The sequence below is a fragment of the Cajanus cajan genome, chromosome 9, assembly GCF_000230855.2.
Source record: "Cajanus cajan strain Asha chromosome 9, NIPB_CcT2T_4, whole genome shotgun sequence".
Classification (NCBI taxonomy): domain Eukaryota; kingdom Viridiplantae; phylum Streptophyta; class Magnoliopsida; order Fabales; family Fabaceae; genus Cajanus; species Cajanus cajan.
The window spans coordinates 12711380-12730833 of record NC_138525.1 but is presented as its reverse complement, the minus strand read 5'-3'; the positions used below and the strand labels follow the sequence as shown (position 1 = coordinate 12730833).

Below are 19454 nucleotides of genomic sequence, written 5' to 3'. Positions count from 1 at the left end.
TTGTTTTTTGTTTAAATGTACACACTCCTTTAGAAAGAATAACGATAAACTTACAACATTTAGAAGAGCTAAAAAAAAGGTAAAATATAGAGATTAAAAGAAAGTTCATAACACTTAGAGAAACTAAATAAAAATTCAAAATAGAAAAGAACTATTTAGGAAATAAGTTCTTTATAATAAAAAATCATTTGAATTTTTAAATACCAAATATTTAATTAAGTTTTATGATTATATTATCACATTATTTTCAGAAGGAACATGAGATATTTCTAAAAATAAGTTCTTTGAATGTAACCATGAATTTGGATCCTCTTCTGCAATATTCTCTCTCCAGTCTCTCTTCTGCAACATTAATAGTCATTAAATATATCTAATGGCTCAAATTTAATCTTATAATTAATGTAACTTTTTAAATGATTAAATTTGAGTCATTAAATATATTCAATGGCTATTAATATTGCAGGAAAGAGGCTGGAGAGAGAATATTACAGGAGAGGATCCAAATTGATTTTTCATCTATATTTTTCTCTTTAAACAAATATGATTGAAAGCATATTTATGGTATTAATATGTACAATGATTTTTATTTTGACTGTAAAAAAAATCCTTTCAATTTAGTCTAGTACAATCATTTTGAATTTGGTCTTAGTTGAATTTATTTATTTATTTATTTATTATTATTATTATAACATATTCTGATGTCATAATAACAACATATTGGAAGGTGGAGAGAAAATTAAAATTAAAGATCATGCATTTATAGACAAAAATAATATATTTTTATATCACCATTATCAATTGTACGGTCTTATAATAGTAATAAACATGTGGACAAATTAGAAATGATTACTCTAGAAGAGTATATGAAATTTAATTTTTTATACAAACAAATTAAAAATAGTGAAATTATATCATACTTACATAATATATATATATATATATATATATATATATATATATATATTAATGTGTATGTCTCCCCTCCATTATTATTTGTTGTCAAGTGTTACCTTTTTAATTATTCAGAGAAGGCAGAAAAGATAGGCATGAGTTGGTTCTCATTATATAAACCTTGAGGTCCTAACTCCTAAATTCCATGATTATTGCACTGACATAATAGTGTTTTGATTGTTTAATTAAGATGGATTAGACTTGAAGGTTCTACAGGTAGATATGATTGAGATTGGATAAGCCAAGTGCTTAACAGAGCAGAATGCATTAGAAACCTGCAAAGGGACACATTCTATTAAAAGAGAGGGACCAATTGGAGTCAGACCAGAATCATATAGTGGCCCTATGATCTTTACATAAAGTCACATTTCATTGTCAATAGACACAACCCAAAAATAAAAAGATGTAGAGAGCTTCACCTGCTTCTTGAAATGTTGTAGGGTCAGTGACTATCCTTAATTGATTATTTCTAAATAGTAAATAAGGAATAAAACCAATCTAGGAAAGCAAGATTTATTGATATTATCACGTTTCCAATGTCAACCGACGAATTGTTTTTTTACTGTTAAATGTGTTTCCACCCTTGCATTGCATAGTACACATAATACAATAAGCTACTTGCATATCATATCAGATTCCAAAGCCTAATGTTACCTAAATGTGACAATATTTTCCCCACTCATATCACAGGTAGAGCAAACCTTAGTGGGGTCTAGATGTGTCGTAAGTACTATATGGATTTTCTACCATTTGGACGAGGTGGGTTTTTTGTCGCTAGGAGCAAATTGTACCCGTGTGGCATTTCTGAATCTCAATTGTACTAGACTCCTTTGCATCCTCACGGTTATCTTTTGTACAATGTCCTCTCAAGCCTTGAGTGGTTCACTTTCTGCAATAGTTATGCTGTTTGATACACATGGTTAAGAATTTAGAATGAACTTTTTAAATCTATGATATAACTAAAATCTCATTTTGTGCAAGCGGAAGGAGAGAGGGCTTGAAAAGGCCACGGTCCCCTCTTCCCCTTTCAATTTTTTAAAATGTATTCAAATTATTCTAAAAATATTTTTTTACCTCCTAAAATTTATAAAATAAAAATATCATATGTTGAAAGATGAAAATTATCATAGTTTATATTTATGAAAGAAAAAAAAAATATATATATATATATACATATATATAATTGATATATAATATAATAGAAACAGAGATGAAAAAAATATATAAATGATAATAAACCATTTATGATGTTAGAATATTTACAAATAAGTGTTATGGAAAAAATCTTATCTTCCACAAGACAAAATTCTAGTTCACTCTTGATTTCTTGGGCAATCTTTTTAAGGATAAAAGTATTCATGAGTAAATAAAATTTTGGACTAAAGATAAGTGTAATTGTGATGTATAAAACTTTGTGGCTCAAATCTGTATAACTTGATTTCGTGGACAATCTTTTTAAGGATAAAAGTAATATGAGTGAATAAAATTTTGAACTAAAGATAAATGTAATTGTGATGTATAAAACTTTGTGGCTCAAATCTGTATAATAAATTTTAAGACAAGTCTTTGTTACAAATTTTAATATGTCATTATCGTCATACCTAATAGTAATTGAGAGTGTTTTTTCATCGCACCACATTTAAAATAAGTGTAATTGTAATTAGGTAAAATTGTTTATAATTAAACATGTACAACAATTTTTTTGAATAAATCTTTGTTGACAATCTCAACATGTCATTAATGTTCTACAAAATAATAAGTAGGGGTCTTTCGTCCTACCACATTTAAGATAAATATAACTGCAATTGGAATGCTAGCGGTTCAGGTTTATATAACAATTTGTTCAGATAGGTTTTGTTTAGCAACTTCAACATGTAATTAGTGGCAACCAATAGTAACATGTATGTCTTTTCGTCCTACCACATTTATTTATCAAAAGCAGAAACAGTAACAAGAAAATGGAAAACATTGAGAAAGAATGGCCAAGTAAAATTTATGTGACTAAACAGAGAAGTTAAGAATTATGAAAACATAAAACTCAAATAACCAGCCGTCTTTTAATGTAAACACAAATGCTTCTTATTAGTGTTACACTCAAATCAGGTGCTCATTAGTGGTTTCTTTCGATGAAACGTGGGTCTGTCTAGCTCTATGAGGAGATTCACATTTATAGAACTTCTAGTACGAGAGAACAAACTACTACTCAAAATGGTAATTTATGTCAAAATGAATAACCAAACTAAACTAAACAATCACTTGAGTTTGTTCCACTATTGAAATTACATAAACCTAAAAACTTTCAAAATTGCAAACCTTCCTTTAACTTTTTAGTAAGGCATGTCCAATTGTAAGTACTTTCTAAGCTCCCAAATTTCAGTTGAAAAAAAAAAAAGGGAAAGAAACCAAAGTAACCCCTCACTCATATCATAACTGTTGAACTTCACTGAGGGGTAAATACTGGTTTGTGAGTTGTGACAAATATGTTGAATAAAATGCTCAAGAAATAAATAAAGGGAGAAATAATAGTTTGTTGGTTGTTGCAAAACACACACAATGTTTGAAGGTGTAAGAAAATAAGCAAAGCCATAGGTGAGGGAGCAGAGTGCATTTATTGTGCAGTCAACTTGCAAGACCAGTAACTATTAATAGAAACAAAAAACTAATCATTAAAGTATCATTAGTTGTGACTTGGCCAAATTAAGATTAACTTTTGTCCTGAAAGGACAGCACTATCTTTTGATGTGGTAGCATGGTAATGCAATGTAATGCTATGCTGCTATAATCTAATCTCTCTTCCCTTATCACAATCTCTCACTCTTTCACTAGCAGACACTCTCGTACACACACGTTCACAAGGCCAACTGGCAATATTGATTCATTCGCATAAAGATAAAATAAGAAGGCGAAAGGATTGTGCAAAAGGACAGAACCAGTTTAGAATTCTAGTGCAATTCCTCTCTCTTAGTTCAATGATTTTTTTCCCCCAATTCTCCTTTTACTCCTTTTTCTTATTTATACTGAGAGAAGAAGAACTACATAAGAAGCACATGGGGTAAGAGACATAGGGAGATAGAGCAAAGTAGCTACTACCTCTAGGTCCTCTTCCACTATATGATCTTTCACATTTCACTTGATCATATCATACATATTGAGCATCTATAAAAGAACACCAACCTTGGTGCCTAGTTACTAGAAGAAAGAAGGGTTGAATGGATATATCTGGTGCTTCACAATACAGTAGTGCTAGTGAATCCGGTTGGACCCATTATTTGGACCAATCCTCTCTTTCTGAAAATTACTTCCAGAAGAGAGGTGGGGTTGTAGAGTATGAAGAAAAGGGAGCAAAAATGGAGGACTCTGAGGAAGATTTATCCATGGTCTCTGATGCTTCTTCTGGACCTCCACATTATGATAATCAATGCTATTGTGAGAATTGGTATCCTTACCTTTCTTTTACAAACAAGGAGCACCAAAAGAAGAAGAAGGCCAAAGAAAATGGCAGAAGTAAACAGTCTTCACCTCTTGATGACACTGCCAGTTCTCCTGTTTTCAACTGTCCAAAAGATAGTCACAAGGTTAATGTCAACATATAATATCTGTGCCTATAGTTTCTCCCTAGCAGAAAAAAAAATGTTAATGGGTTGGTTCTTTTGTTGTTGAACAGAAGCAAGACAGTTTCCAAAGGAATGGAGTACTGGAGAGTGAATTGGACTCTTCTCGATGTGTATCTGCAACAAGAACAAAGGTACAACTCAAATTCTGTAGCTAATTCTTTTATTAAATCATTCCACTGTAAGTTATGAGTTATAACTATGAGAGTCCTTTGCATTGCACTTTTTTACTGTTTTGAGCTGAAACTTTTTGTCTATGCAGAGAAGACAAAATTCCAGAAATAGTTCAGTTGCTTAGAGTGCTCTCTTGCTGGAAAACTAGCTCCAGAGGAACAAGGAGGTAAAGATCATCCATTTTTGTCTTGAATATTATGTTCTGTTACTTAGAAAAGACTTAAAAGAAACATGCTAACAAGTGCTTTGTTATTATATCTTTGATCAGGTAGTGATTTTGATGAAGAAGGGAAATGAGTGATTTTACTGTATCCTTTGTCACTGTTGTTGTTGCTGCATTGTTGTGGAAAGAGAGACCAGAAGAAGAATGGATGTCAAAGGAGAGAAGCTACTCTGTCTGTCAAAAGGAACTCCTTTTCTTTTTCTTCCTTCTTTTTCCCTTTTTTTCTTTTTTTTTCTTTCTAAAATATAAAAAAAGAAAAGCTCTTATGTTGTAATTTTACCACCTTTTTTTTAATCTGCTCCTATGCTACTGCCTATGGTATTGGGAGCAACCTAAGAGAATATAGGAAACTGAATAAGGTTTCTGTCTTCCATTTTCTTTTGTTGTCGTTAGTGGCAGGCATCTCTGGGACCTCCCAGGTCTTCTTTGGATACTATTCACAAACTCTTACCTCAGATCATATTAATATTCATTCTTTTTTCCGTTAATAAAAAAAATAAACACTCACTTTATTCTCTAAACTTGAAAAATATTGTCATTTGAAAGTAACAAATTATCAAATAAAAATACATATTAATAATCATATTAGTCTAAAATTAAAAGAATTGTATGCCAAAACTGATAACTAAAATGACAATAACAATCTGTTTAGATATAAACAAATATTTTTAGAATTTCTCAGAAAAATCAGAAATTGTATTTTTAATAAAGAAGTTCTTAAAATTTATTCTAAATTTGTATTCAAATAAATTCTAAATAATTAAAACTAAAGACTTATTTAACCTTTTTAAAAATTTATTTCACAATTTTTAAATTTCGGGACTAATATAACATACTTTTCCAAATTCAAGAAACAAAATGATTGTGTACCCTAATAATAAATATGAAACTGAATTAACTAATTCAACATAGCTAAGAAGAGAAAAAGGAAAAGTGATTTCAGCACTCACCACCATGAAATAATAGCATATATGAAATCTAAAGGACAAGTAATGAGTAGTGACCCACTTTATTAAGTTGAGCCACTGCCAGCCTAGCTCACAACCACTTTGGGTGGGTAAATGTGGCAAGGTAAGTAGCTTCACACCCAAAATGGAGAATGAAACCAAAAGCCAAGCTTCATTTTGGGGACAGCCCCACCAGCTTGTGAAAACTACCCCACTTGAAATGTGATTCATTCATAACACTCGGTACAATTATTGAATATTTGTTTTGGTAGGATATCTAACAAAATCTTTTTATTCATAGTTTTTATATCCTCAAACTCCAACCAACTGCATGGATCTATTGGAAAATAACTTTGATTTTTTTGGAAACGACAAAACACACCGCTTTTCCTACTCATTTTTACTTTATGTGTACTATTCATTCACGATTTTAATTGAAAATTACAGTGTTGGCACTCCTTGGAAGACATCACAAGATTTAGAATGAAGGGTAAATTAGAAAATGCAAAATAAATAAATAAACTGGTTTTTGATTCTCGCAAACACAATTCTTATATTCACAAGTTTCTTAACTATAAAAAATATATAAATATATATAATTCAACAATTTTATATACTTATTAGCGGTTCAAGTGATCCAGACAGCAAGAATAACATAATAAATAAGAATAACTGTTATCAATTTAACAAAACTAATTATGTTTAATAAAAAATAAATTGCTCAAATTAATTTTATTTATGATATAATTTTGATAATCATAAATTAATAATGTATTTCAAAATCAGAAGTTGATAAAAAAAAATAGTTATATAAGTATAACATCAAATATTATTTTGATATTTATGTTTTAAAATTAATTAATTTAAAATATGTTTTAGAAATGAACTAATAATATAAAATATTAAAGTGAATATTTATAAAATAACTTTCATGACATGTTTTATATGTATTTTAATAATTTGTGTGAGTAAAGAGTTTTTTATTATTCATATACAGAGAGAGGGTGTTATAATTACACCGATGTAACTTTTACTAAGTATTACATCGCTCAATAACTTTATATTAATTGTAAATTTTGTAAATTCAACCGTTAGATTGAAAGTTCATATCACTTTATACGTGTATATCAAATTTTGTTAAAATTGAACAACAATTTGAAGGTAATCAAAGTGTTCATATTTTAGTATATTTCGAAATGAATATATTACGTCAATTTTGTTTTATAAAAATGAAGTATCAAATCATCTTGAATTAATATAAAATTTTGTACAACTTGAAGGTAATCAAAGTGTTCATATTTTAGTGTATTTTGAAATGAATATATTATGTTAATTTTGTTTTATAAAAATGAAGTATCAAATCATCTTAAATTAATATAAAATTTTGTATATATGACCTAAGAGATATGAACTTTCAATCTAATGATTGGATTTACAAAATTCACATTTAATATAAAGTTATTTGAGTGGTATAATACTTAGTAAAAGTTACACCGGTGTAATTATAACTCCTCATATATATATATATATATATATATATATATATATATATATATATATATATATATATATATATATATATATATATATATATATATATATATATATGTGTGTGTGTGTGTGTGTGTGTGTGTGTGTGTGTGTAATAAATTAATTTAGTGTTCAAGTATTTTATTGCTAACTTAAGATTTTGAATTCTAATCTTGTTAGTAAATGTTTTTTCACCCTATTATACTTTTGTTGGTTTTTCATAATCAATCGGCTAATTGTAATAGTGTGATTTGCAAAACAAACATTTCCAACGATCTATTAAATATTATAAAACAATGATAACTGTGTGAATAGAAAAAGAAAATGCAATAAGTGGATTTAACACGTGAATTAGAATAAAAAGATTGCAACAAGTGAATTTAACATTTGTGTGAATTAAAAAAACATTTTAAATTAAACTCACTAACAAATATCAAAGATCATTCAAACAAATAGTTCGGAACTTGTATTTCATAACAAAAAATTATTGGAGTTTAATTATTTGTTTAGACATTGATATATGAGTTGATAGCAAGTGTAGGAAATAACAATGACACTATATTTATACGAATATAGAATACCAAATATTTACTTTAGAGATATAATTAGATGTAATTTTAAGAAGTCCCATACTCCAAATTATAAGTTTTAACCGAATAAAAATCAACTATAAACTTACATCAATGAATCAATGGAAAGAAAAAAAAAAACAACTATAACAACTTTAGAAGATAGACATTCTAAACATTGTTCATATATTTTATGATGTATTTTATATTAGAGATATACTATTTTTTTTGAAGATTATGATGTATTTTATATTAGAGATATACTATTTTTTTGAAGATTATACTTATCACGGCATTATAAATTAAAATCATTACAGAAACTTTATCTGTTTAATTCTTTTATTAAAATTAGAAATAAAAATTGATAAATAATATTTATGGAAAGATAACTTTCAAGATTAATGGATTGAATACAGAAATGTCAAAAAAAACAATTATACTCATGGATAAAATTTATTATGAGTAGAAAAGGAATATATGTAGACAATAAATACGAATATTTTTTATATCTACATGTTAACAATATAAGTATAAGTATTATAATATTTGTGTTTATAAAAGTCACTAATATTTAATTACATAATAAAATTAATGAAAAATCTTGATTACTAAAATTATGTATAATATTTAAATAGTTTAATTTTGAACTTTTATACTATTATTTTAAAAAAAACTATTAAATATTTTTAAATCTTAAAATAAATACCTACAAATATTCACAAGTATTTGTAAATGTACTATCCACATCAGACACCGAGACTAAGCTACATGACATCAGCCAACACGAAGGCCCACTGTTTATTGGGTCGCGACCAACCATAGGCCTAAATAGGCCTAAATCAACCTTATCCTCGACTAGGAGGAAAACCCTAATTTACATCGAGATACATGCATTATATATACGAGACACTTACAGTATCAAAAACTAATTTCAGTATTATAGTCTCTTTTGCAGGTACTGACCCCATCTCAGAGCAACTAACGTACCAAGCAGAGAAGACTCACCGATCTTGCCAGTAGATCATCATCACGACTGATCTCAAGTAAGAACAGTAAATATTAAAAAAATATTTAATAAATCATTTCAATTAAATGCATTTAGTGTTTTTAATCATAACCACATGAAAAATTTGAAAAATTAACATAATTTAATTTAAAAATACATATAATACCCTTAACACATTATTTACCATAAATCATATAGAAAAAATTATTAACATATGTTTCATATATTAAAATTATACATTTATATTTAAATAACATGTATAAAGATGTTTATTTGACAGATAGAATTTATTTGGCCTTGTTGATATCCTTATTTAAATATTTGTATTTTTATATGAAAATTTAATTTCATTGAAATTACATTGTGTTAAAAGATTCTACAACATCGAGCTGAAAATTGAATAAAAACAGTGTAAATAAAAAACAATGTGAATAAGCCATTACTAATGAAACAAAATTGATTATGATATCACATTACAAGATTCTAAATCCCAATCATGAAGAGACGAAAAGAAAAAGAAAAAAAAAATTATCCCCTCACGTTGAGAACTCTCTAAGTTGCTCAGTGCTCATGTCCCAAATATATGTCTGTGGACTGGTGGGGCTTCTAAACTCTTGACCACTTGCAACCAAGGTTTGTCTACCATAAACAAAGAATTTTTTGAAGTATAAGCTAAAAATAAAACAGGATTCTCTAATGGTACAACATTAAAGTTCTTCCTATTATGTTTAGTCCTCTTCTTCGTATTGAAATTTTGTATAATATTTGTCTTCAAATCTTGATTAATTAGATTATGACTTTCGTCTGCCTCCGCAGACAACCCAAAGTCAATCAAGCACATTGCCCTGAAGATAAACAAATTTCTAACATGAGACTGATTCAAAAATAAATAAAAAAGAAAAGCACAACATTTTCATAGTTTCAAACTTTCTATTGAGTCGGGAATGGTGAATATCACAATTCCAAAACAAACTGATATACAAGGCTTAACTTTTCATGTATCACACCTGAATGCGATGAAAATGTAGAAGCGATAGTGACTTACAGCACAAAATTCTTCTTCCAACATAATTATGAAGACCCACAATAAAAATTTCAATAAATACAAACAAAAAAAACATAAATCAACAGATCACAGGCTTTAAATTTGTAATTACTTTCCTATCAAAAAAATATATATTTTTGCATAAAAAAATTATATTTCACATTTAATTTTTATCATTTAACCAATGCAAGATTTCAACTTCATACTTGAAAAGAAAATAAGGCTTACTTGGAGCTGTAAACAACAACAGAAGATGAGGTTGGCGAAGGAGAGAATGAGAGACCAATAACTTCACCAGGAAATTCCTGATATCTCCTCGGAAGAGTAGATGTATGCCTTGACCATTCTCCCAACTGTTTGGCCTCAACGTCAAAAACATACACTTGATTTGATGATGTTGTAACTATTAATACATTGCTGTTCTCGGGTGAAAATCCACCAGCTGTAACAGAGGCACCATCCAATCTAGAAATGAACCACTGATTCCTGTTGCACAATATTTATTTTATAAAATATACAATAAAACATTAATATCTATATCAAATAATTATTGCAATCACTCTTGCCCTCTAGAATTAACAGGGTTCAGTATTATCAGTTAAATTATATTTAATTTTACAGACAAAAGAACTGTACATCCAATCAGAACATTCTTTTGATTGTCTAATGCCTATTTGCATGTCTCCCAAAATTTTATCCTTTTATTTTAAAATTTGTAAAGCAATAAATGCGGCAAATCAACTACAGTAATAGATCTCCTGAATTTAAAAAAAAAAAAAAACAACAACAAGTTAAGCAAATCAGAAGCAACACCTTCGTGTCTCCAAGTTAAATACATATATATCCCCAAAGCAGTTCACAGCTGCCAACCACTGCCCATCTGAACTAGAAAACAATCTTGTGATGGGTGGCTCGGTTGGACTTGATTCCTCATTCAATTCGCGGCGGGGAGTAAAAGTGTGCATTAATTCTGATCTCTCAACATCCACAACCTATAGCATTAAAAAAATAAGAAAAAAAGAATATCAACAAAACACAGATTTTTAAACCCTAAGATCATGAAATTTTAATGAACATTAATTAATCCAGAGACAAGCAAAACAACCAAAAGAGAAATTTGGATGTTAATTACATAAAGCAATGTACAGTTATGCCAAACTTAACATCTAGCATCTTTTTGAGCAGGATAACAAAGCATAGTTAATTGACACTTTTAAATGCTACCTGGACAGCAACAACAGCAACAACAGCAACAATAATAATGATAAACAGCAAAAAACCCCTTTAAACAGTCTTCAGGTGCAAAAGATTTGAAGCAAGGACCAGAATAGCAAGCAGCAAATGATGGGCATGATTATCATAAAGTAGCAATGTACAGTTATGCCAAACTTAACATCTAGCATCTTTTTGAGCAGGATAACAAAGCATAGTTAATTGACACTTTTAAATGCTACCTGGACAGCAACAACAGCAACAACAGCAACAATAATAATGATAAACAGCAAAAAACCCCTTTAAACAGTCTTCAGGTGCAAAAGATTTGAAGCAAGGACCAGAATAGCAAGCAGCAAATGATGGGCATGATTATCATAAAGTATGGAGTAAAATAACCAAAGTTTAGATAAGTTCATTCAGAAATTCTTGCAAAAACAAACAAAAAAATTTCCCTTATAAAGTAACCTTACTTTACATAAAACACAATTTAATCATAATAGAGATGGAGCATGTTGCTAACTTACATATATCATTCTATCGTGACCTGCTACTATCAAGCAGGAGGAGTCGTGCGTAAAAATCATGGAATGGGCAAATGGTAATCTCTGAGGAAGTGTCCGTCTACGAACATCACATGTGATTTTACCAACCTCACCACTTTCCAATTCATAAAGCCTAGGCTTCTCTTGATCAGAGTATGCAAATAGCGCCCCTGAATCAGAAATTGTACTGCAAATTATCTTTTGAGATGCCTTACTCTTGACTCGACAAAGTATTTTGGTTTTTGCAAGATCACCAGGAGTCCGTACATTTTTTAGTTGTAGCAAATGAATATCTATGCATTGCGAAGATTGAACTAAAAGCATTTTGGATTGATTAAAGACAGAACTGAGCACTAGTTGAATGGGTGTTCTCTGAGGAGCAGGACAGATATCATGAGGATAAAACTTAGTGAATTCTTTCACCGGATATGCAAAAAGTTTTGTGTCATCTCCTGCAGAGATGAGCATGGGAACCCCCAAATGAGCCCACTTATGGTAACTAAAATGAATGGGCTTTTCTTCACGTCGAGCTCTTTTAATTCTCCTTTCTGCCTTAATATCTGCTACACAAAAATGCACAGCTAAGGAACAGAACATGGCTAATGCATTCGTAGCAACTAAAGACTGTCCATTTGGATAAGTTTTTCTACTGCAAAGAAACACTTACTGTGAAAAGAAGTTTGGTTATGATAAAAGATTCACCTTCAGAAAATAGAAGAAAAAAATCTTTCATTTCTCTCTTAAAAGCAAAAAAATTTTTTCCAAGAATACTTGCTTTAGACTCAAAGCTCATCCAAACAAGCTTAATACAATATGTACTGAATAAATAACAAGAATATAAGCAATATAAAAAGAGACCTTCATGACTTATCGGTAAAGCAACAGTCAGAGCCCTGATGTCATGCGTGTGAGCCCTTACACAGTGAACATACATCCATCTCTTCATCGTTGATAGCGGTTTGTTATCATCAGATGATGCTGACTGACTACTACACAGCTTGTAAAGAATAACCTTCAAATAAAATAAACTAAACCAACATTATTATAATTCACGTCATCAACAGACTTAACATGGAATAACAGTGCAATTAAATGGAAAATGGGGCAACAAACTTAACATGGAATAACAGTGCAATTAAATGGAAAATGGGGCAACAAACAATAATTTAATGAATAAAATATAACGACACACCAATATACAGACTCATGAATAGCATGCAATGGCATTATTAATTATTCTTAAGAATATATAAATGCAGAGCTCAATAAATGTGATACCCTGAAATATGATACACAGTGGAACTCCATTAAGAACAATTCAAGATATACATACATTGGAAGCATCCAGAAGACACAGCATACATAACAGTAGATTTTTTATTTCTTCTAAAAATCACTGGAAACAAACCATAATGCAAAAGCTACACAGATGGTCAGCAAACAACTATATTACTTTTTAATTAAAAGGCTGAAATATAAAATAGAAACAGGAATAAAAATATAAATAGATCAAATGGAACTAATTATCAGTTACTACGTTTCATGGAACTAATCATCTGTTACTAGGTTTCATGTCACACTAAAATAATTACAGAGAGGTTTGAGATAGGGAAGTAAAATGAAGGTAATAGTTGGAAATGGCAGTTCTCATTCTTTTGATTACACAGCAAACTGATAAATTCACATAGACAGAGATTGTAACAAGTGAGAATCTAGATACGTTTAGGTCTTGAAAAACCTTTCAAAGTTGCACTACTTAACAATTAACATGCATATCTAATCTAGTAGCCTATTAAAACTGTCTCTCAGTACTGTTATTTCATCTCTTCTTTCCCCACATAGCTCAATCTCCAAGAATAAATCCAATGAATGGAGTTCAAGACATTTCCAATGATGCTGCAACTTTGTTTTACTAGCAACAAAACCAGGCCCCAAGGCAACATAAAACCTTCAATATCACAGTTTTAAACCATGATTTAAAATAATTATAAACTTGTTATTTAAAATATTTTTTTATTAAATTTACTTTTTATCTTAATTAAAATTATAAAGTCCAATCAATTCTTCTATTAATTTCTCACCTAATTAATTAATATTCACTAATTTTCTTTGAATTAATTCTTTATTTAATCAATTAATTAAATATTTTTCAACTAAACCAATCTCATTAAACTACTCTTTTCACGTGGCCAAATTATTGCCCTCCCACCAGTATTCTTAATTTCCCACTCCAATTCTTCAAACTTATATTTTCAATTTCAATTTGACTTTCCAATCCCATCCACCCACCGTCTCACTATTTCTCTCTCATAATTATTTTTCCTGAATGCCTTGCTTCTTTCCTCTCTTTAAACCTCTTCCCTCCATCTTCTCATTTCCCCTTTTATCCTGTACACTACAGACTCTTAGCTTCTTTTCTCCCACTCTTTTCTCAAGTCGCTTCTCATCACAGAATTTACATGAACAGAAAATCGTAACTGGTCAGGGTGGCGAAACCCAACCACTATGACAAAGCATGAATGAAGGGCAGCTAACATTGTGGACGTGGGAAGAGTTTAAGGATGCCTTCTACTTTCAAGTTTCAATTTTTTAATGACGATTGTTCTGATTCTATTCATGGGTTCTCATTCTCTACTTCATAGGTTCTTCTAGAAAACAAAAAAAACAAAAACAAAAAAAAATGGTTTTCATATGAGATTCTTGGAGAAAAATGATATTCCAGCTAAAAATGATAGTCTCTCATATGAGATTCTCTACTGCAACACCATTTTGTTGCGGCATTTTCATGTGATTTGAACCAACCTGATATATTGGTTGGCAATGGTATCACCATGCTCTGTTAACATATTGCAGACGATATTGGTGTTTAAGGATGATTTATATAACCTTGAAAATATCCACAGCCACTACTTGAATTTGACCTCAACAACAATGGAAATTGTGCACAATAATCATGCGTAATGTCAAAAATATATTGCCAAATTGCTATCAAATACACACATACAAGAAGCCAACTACATTATCAAAAAAGATAAATTACTGTAGTTTCATAAGAAGAATTCACAAATCATGCAACTCGGTACCTGGCCATCAGAACCAGCAGAGAACACCCTATCATGACTAGGGGCTGCTGCCAGAGCATTTACATGTCCCTTGTGTAGTGAATGTGTTTGCAAGAGAGTTCCATGTTGGCTGTCCCAAAACTGGACACTACCACTGCTGTCAGCACTAACAAGTGTCCCGGACCTAAATAATAACTAGCCAATTAGCTACAAAAGGCTGAAAATAGCAAGAAAGAACTCTACCAAAAACTTATACCAATAGGGTGGATGTGAATAGCAGAAGTATGCATATATTAGTTAAATTGAAAGACAATAATTCAACAAAGAGATGCATTCACTATCACCTTAAAGACAGTAATGACCATATGCAAAGTTCATGTCCACTGCCCAAACCTCCAAGTCCAACTGTAATCCTATATATTTCATTGCCCAATGCAGCATTCCAGCATCTTATCAACCTGAGAGGAGACAAACAAGAAACACAAGTAAGGACATTGATCTAAGTGATGTCACAAATTAACAAATGTGTAGACTATGTTGCTGGACCTACTAAACTTTTTGCATAATTAAGCATAGAACCTTGGTTTCTAACATAAGAAAATTGGTGATCTTTTATCAATCACAACTTCAATACATACCCGTCACTACTTCCTGAATATATGTAGTTAGCATCTGTACTCCATGCCACACTTAAAACTCGTCCTGCAAACCATAACAAAAAACCTCCTCTTAATGGGAGTAATGCATTAAAAAAGGAACACCTGCTACGAGACAAATAACTTGAGGAAAACCTCACCTTTGACCCGAGGCAAGGATTTTACGTAAATAAATTCATCTGTGTCAGAGATATCATAAATTCCCACATGTCCATTGTCAAGACCAATTGCCACACGTGGATTCTCACCCACAGAACCCTCGTGAGGACCAGGTGAATCAGAATCTTCATCACTTTCACTGCTCTCATGTTCAACAAAATCATGGAACCCATTCCCCATTTGATCACCCTTCCTCTCATCATTTATCTTGTCACCCTTGGGAAAAGTCACTGCCATTTTCCAAATTGAGACACCAACCGACTCAAGCACCGTCTGCAAGCGCCACGTGTCAAAGTAAGCAACCCACACAATACAACAACCAAAGAAAAAAAAAACTCAAAGCACCAGTCATTCAGAAAACTCTTTCAACACCTTAACAAATATTACCCGACATGTAACTAAGAACACATTCCTAACCCAACAGTCCTACAAATAAGTGTCTCTAACATGCTTTTCTATTGTTAGAAGAATAAACACCCACTGTAGTCCCTGATTTTGTCATATTAGTCCCTAAAGCTAAAAATGGTAAAATTAGTCCTAAAAGTACAAATTGACAATCACATAAGTCCATACTGAAAAAAAAAATGAGACTAAAGCGATAATATTAATATATATTGAAGGACTAAAATATCAGCAAGTGAATAAATTTAAAAACATTATAGGAACTAATTTTACAATTTTTAGTTTCAGATTACAGCGTCTTCTAAATTCTCAAAGACGAAAGTAGGTGTTTACTCGTTAGCCTCCATTCCACACCAAGACAAAAACACAATAAAGAGTTCACAAGCTTCAAGCACACTATCTCGAAACGAAAAGAGAAGAAGAAACACGATACCTCCTGGTTCAAGTGGAAAAGATCCCACTTAGTAACGGAGCCGTCTAAGTGAGACGAAAACAAGCGACTTCCGTGAGGACCACCGGGGCACCAAATAAGCGACGTTACTCTTCCGTTAGGGTTTCCGTGTATAGTCTGCGCAATGCATCAGAATGAGAACAACGGAGAGAATGTATGGTTAGTTAGTTAGTTAGTGATAGTTAGTTAGTTACCAGCTGACAGTGCCAGCCGATGGAGCCGGGCGAGACGAGCCATATTTCGAGGGAGCCGTCGTGGCGAGCGGCGGCGACTCGCAAGCCGTCGAAGCTGGTGGCCAAAGCCACCACCGGAGAAGGTATCCAATCTATGGAACTGATCTTGTGGACGGAATATGAGGAGACACACTCCGACGGTCTTCGATCGACGGAGAGGGTCTTGGTCTTGCCCATGGAGGAGGAGGAGCCACGCTCCGAAACGGTGCGCGTCAATTGAATTTTGATTAGCGGAAGAGTAGGGTATAAGGGCGAGGCGGCAATATTAGATAGGTTTTTTCTGAGGTTTATGTCTGGACTTGGATCTGTACATATTCCGGGTTGGGTTTTGTGACCCATACATTATAAAGCCTCTGGGCTTTTTCTCTGTTCTCTGGCCCGTATCATAGTTTTTTTATCTCTTGGAATTATCAAAATATGATATTTTTCAACACTATTTATCTTTAATCTATAATCTCTAACGACATAGCCAATCCTCGATTTTGGCTTTCTACATTTTCTCAAGTTTTTACTCTTTAAAAGTTGCAGATGTAACTTCTTTTCCCACCGCTTTATTGCATTGTTGGCTGATTTTATTGTGAATTTAATTTAACTACTTAAATTGCTCTCTCTTTTTTTCCCTCCTAACACACTCTTTACTTTTAATTTATCCTTATAACTACTTTTAAACCTCTCACCTACTATTATATTATATAATTTCAATTTATTTTTTTCTTATAAATCTCCAACTAATCACTCATTTTTTGTTTTTTTAAATAATAGAGACATGCCATTCTCACACTAATATATATAAATAAATAAATAAATCATGGATATCTCATTCTCTCTTGTTTTTTAAAACAAACAAACTTATCTCATGTCATTAATAATATCTTCAACAATACAAGAGGAGTGTATCTAAAGTTGTGTAGACTAGCATACAATTTAGTTGTCCTAACTAGATTGTGAGCAACTAAGTTAGCTTGTCTAGGTATATAACTGACCTCCCAATTTTGCAACTCTCTCAGGACATGTCTACATTATTAATGATGGTTCCATGCTTAGAAAAATTCTACAAGGTATTTTTCGTACTTTATATCACCCTATTACAATCAATTCCAAAGTAGACTCCCCAAAGGTCATGGTATTGTGTCCAACATAACACCTCAAGAATTCATGCCCAAATCAAGTATGTAGATTAACCAAATCATCATATGGACTCAAACATGCAAGTAGGCAATGGTTTGCCAAGCTTTTAACCTCCTTGTTGTCACTTGATTTTATTCGATCGCAATCTGATCATTCATTATTCATTAAGAAGACTAACTTTTCTTTCACTACTCTACTAATATATGTCAATGATATAATTCTTGTAAGTGACTTTATTAGATATTGATATAGTGAAATGCTTATTGGGCTCCACTTTCAAAATTAAAGATTTTGTTTAGCTCAAATGTACTTCTAGCCTTGAAATGGCTCATTCTCACAAAGGTATTTACAGTTGTCAAGACTTTGACATCTTCTCTAATTTTGGATTACTTGCTTCCAAACCATGCTCTATGCTTATGGCCAAGAATACAAAGCTTTATTTTTTTTATCACATTTCTCAATCTCATGATGCAACTTCTTATCATAGGCTAATTAGAGCACCTCCAATGGAGGTTGCTTAAGATGTATCTTAAAGACAATGAATGATGCTTACAAAAAAACTTTCATTAGAGTGATTTGGCGTGGCAAGGAAAGTTAGAATTTTTTTACATCCGTTGCTTCAGGAAGGAACGGTGCTTGGTCTTTGAAATGTCAAATGGAGAGCTCTCAATGATTCATCCTCCAAGTTGGAAGCTTCAACAACACGCCTCGGACAACCACGCCTCAGACAACCATGCCTTAACAGCCTTGGAACTGCGTGGAAGAGTGCGTTCTAAACGAAGGAGCACGGCGTCCCTATCATCGATGGTGGTGACGAACCCCGTGGCAGTCGTCGGCCAGCGCCACAACTGCCAACCCCTGTGCCAGCCACTCCCCGTGTAGAGACCTTGGAGAAAGCCTTGGTCATGATGCGCGAATGAGCTTCTCTGAAAAGCCCACCTTGGTATCACAAATTCTGGAAAAGAAGAAAAAGGGAAGGTGAACATTGAAAAAAAAAAAAGGGAAGGTGCGGTAATCCAAAAGAAAATGGGAAAGTAGACTTTGGAAAAATTGTAATTTTTTTTATTATGTAATTTTTTTGTTTGTTATTTGTATTTATATATTATTCATAATAATTAATTTTTTAATTTATCAAAAAATGTAGTGTGAATTGTCAAAAAGTGTAGTATGTGTTGTTAAAAAGTGGAGGTGCTTATAAGTAATTCTCATTAGAACAAAATTTGTAAAAATGTAAAATGAGTTGCTTATGAGTGATATGGCATAGTGGGACCCATTTAAAATAGATGAAAGTTGCTTATAAACAACTCCCATTATAGATGCTCTTAGTTGTTTACTTTATTTGACAAATGATAGTGCATTTAAAAGTGTCTTAAATTGATGAATTGATTGACATTTATTTTAGTGGACTATTTTGGTTTCAATTTTAAATTCTAGTTAATTTTCATAATTTTTGTCCACTTTGACATATTGTCTTGCATAGGCTATATCTAGAGCTCCCGAACTGGGAATTGAATGTTCTTGGTGTCCCTAGAATGCTAAGACAAATCTCT

The 19454-nt window shown here is 31.5% G+C and overlaps 2 protein-coding genes across 4 annotated transcripts; one reads left to right on the top strand and one right to left on the bottom strand.

Annotated features, from left to right (window-relative positions):
• The first annotated feature begins 3780 nt into the window (after nucleotides 1–3780).
• LOC109809124 (uncharacterized) lies at nucleotides 3781–5332 on the top strand. Its single transcript, XM_020372356.3, has 4 exons — nucleotides 3781–4526; nucleotides 4616–4696; nucleotides 4825–4902; nucleotides 5005–5332. Exons 1-4 carry the CDS (start codon nucleotides 4279–4281, stop codon nucleotides 5006–5008), a joined length of 411 nt encoding a protein of 136 aa, XP_020227945.1. The 5' UTR covers nucleotides 3781–4278; the 3' UTR covers nucleotides 5009–5332.
• Nucleotides 5333–8760: 3428 nt separating this feature from the next.
• Nucleotides 8761–17130, bottom strand: LOC109808588 (WD repeat-containing protein PCN). Of its 3 annotated transcripts, none has more exons than XM_083063843.1 (11): nucleotides 16738–17130; nucleotides 16526–16660; nucleotides 15672–15963; nucleotides 15514–15577; nucleotides 15220–15333; nucleotides 14897–15059; nucleotides 12672–12825; nucleotides 11796–12373; nucleotides 10870–11048; nucleotides 10285–10542; nucleotides 8761–9038 (listed from the first exon to the last, which is right to left on the bottom strand). In XM_083063843.1, exons 1-11 carry the CDS (start codon nucleotides 17113–17115, stop codon nucleotides 8984–8986), a joined length of 2370 nt encoding a protein of 789 aa, XP_082919969.1. In that variant the 5' UTR covers nucleotides 17116–17130; the 3' UTR covers nucleotides 8761–8983. The 3 variants fall into 3 exon arrangements, with proteins under 3 accessions (XP_082919969.1, XP_020227229.3, XP_082919968.1); XM_020371640.3 differs by lacking the exon at nucleotides 8761–9038 and adding an exon at nucleotides 9424–9856; XM_083063842.1 differs by lacking the exon at nucleotides 8761–9038 and adding an exon at nucleotides 9424–9650.
• Nucleotides 17131–19454: the final 2324 nt, after the last annotated feature.

Bases quoted from the DNA above. Each gene is read 5' to 3' on its own strand.
- LOC109808588 (XM_020371640.3), bottom strand. From the start codon at position 17,115: ATGGGTCACAAAACCCAACCCGGAATATGTACAGATCCAAGTCCAGAC. The intron at 15,964-16,525 runs GTATCGTGTTTC...TGGCGCTTGCAG, and splicing joins TTTTCCACTTGAACCAGGAG to ACGGTGCTTGAGTCGGTTGG. The intron at 9,857-10,284 runs GTAAGCCTTATT...GTTTATCTTCAG, and splicing joins GTTGTTGTTTACAGCTCCAA to GGCAATGTGCTTGATTGACT.
- LOC109809124 (XM_020372356.3), top strand. From the start codon at position 4,279: ATGAAGAAAAGGGAGCAAAAATGGAGGACTCTGAGGAAGATTTATCCA. The intron at 4,527-4,615 runs GTTAATGTCAAC...GTTGTTGAACAG, and splicing joins GTCCAAAAGATAGTCACAAG to AAGCAAGACAGTTTCCAAAG. The intron at 4,697-4,824 runs GTACAACTCAAA...TTGTCTATGCAG, and splicing joins TATCTGCAACAAGAACAAAG to AGAAGACAAAATTCCAGAAA.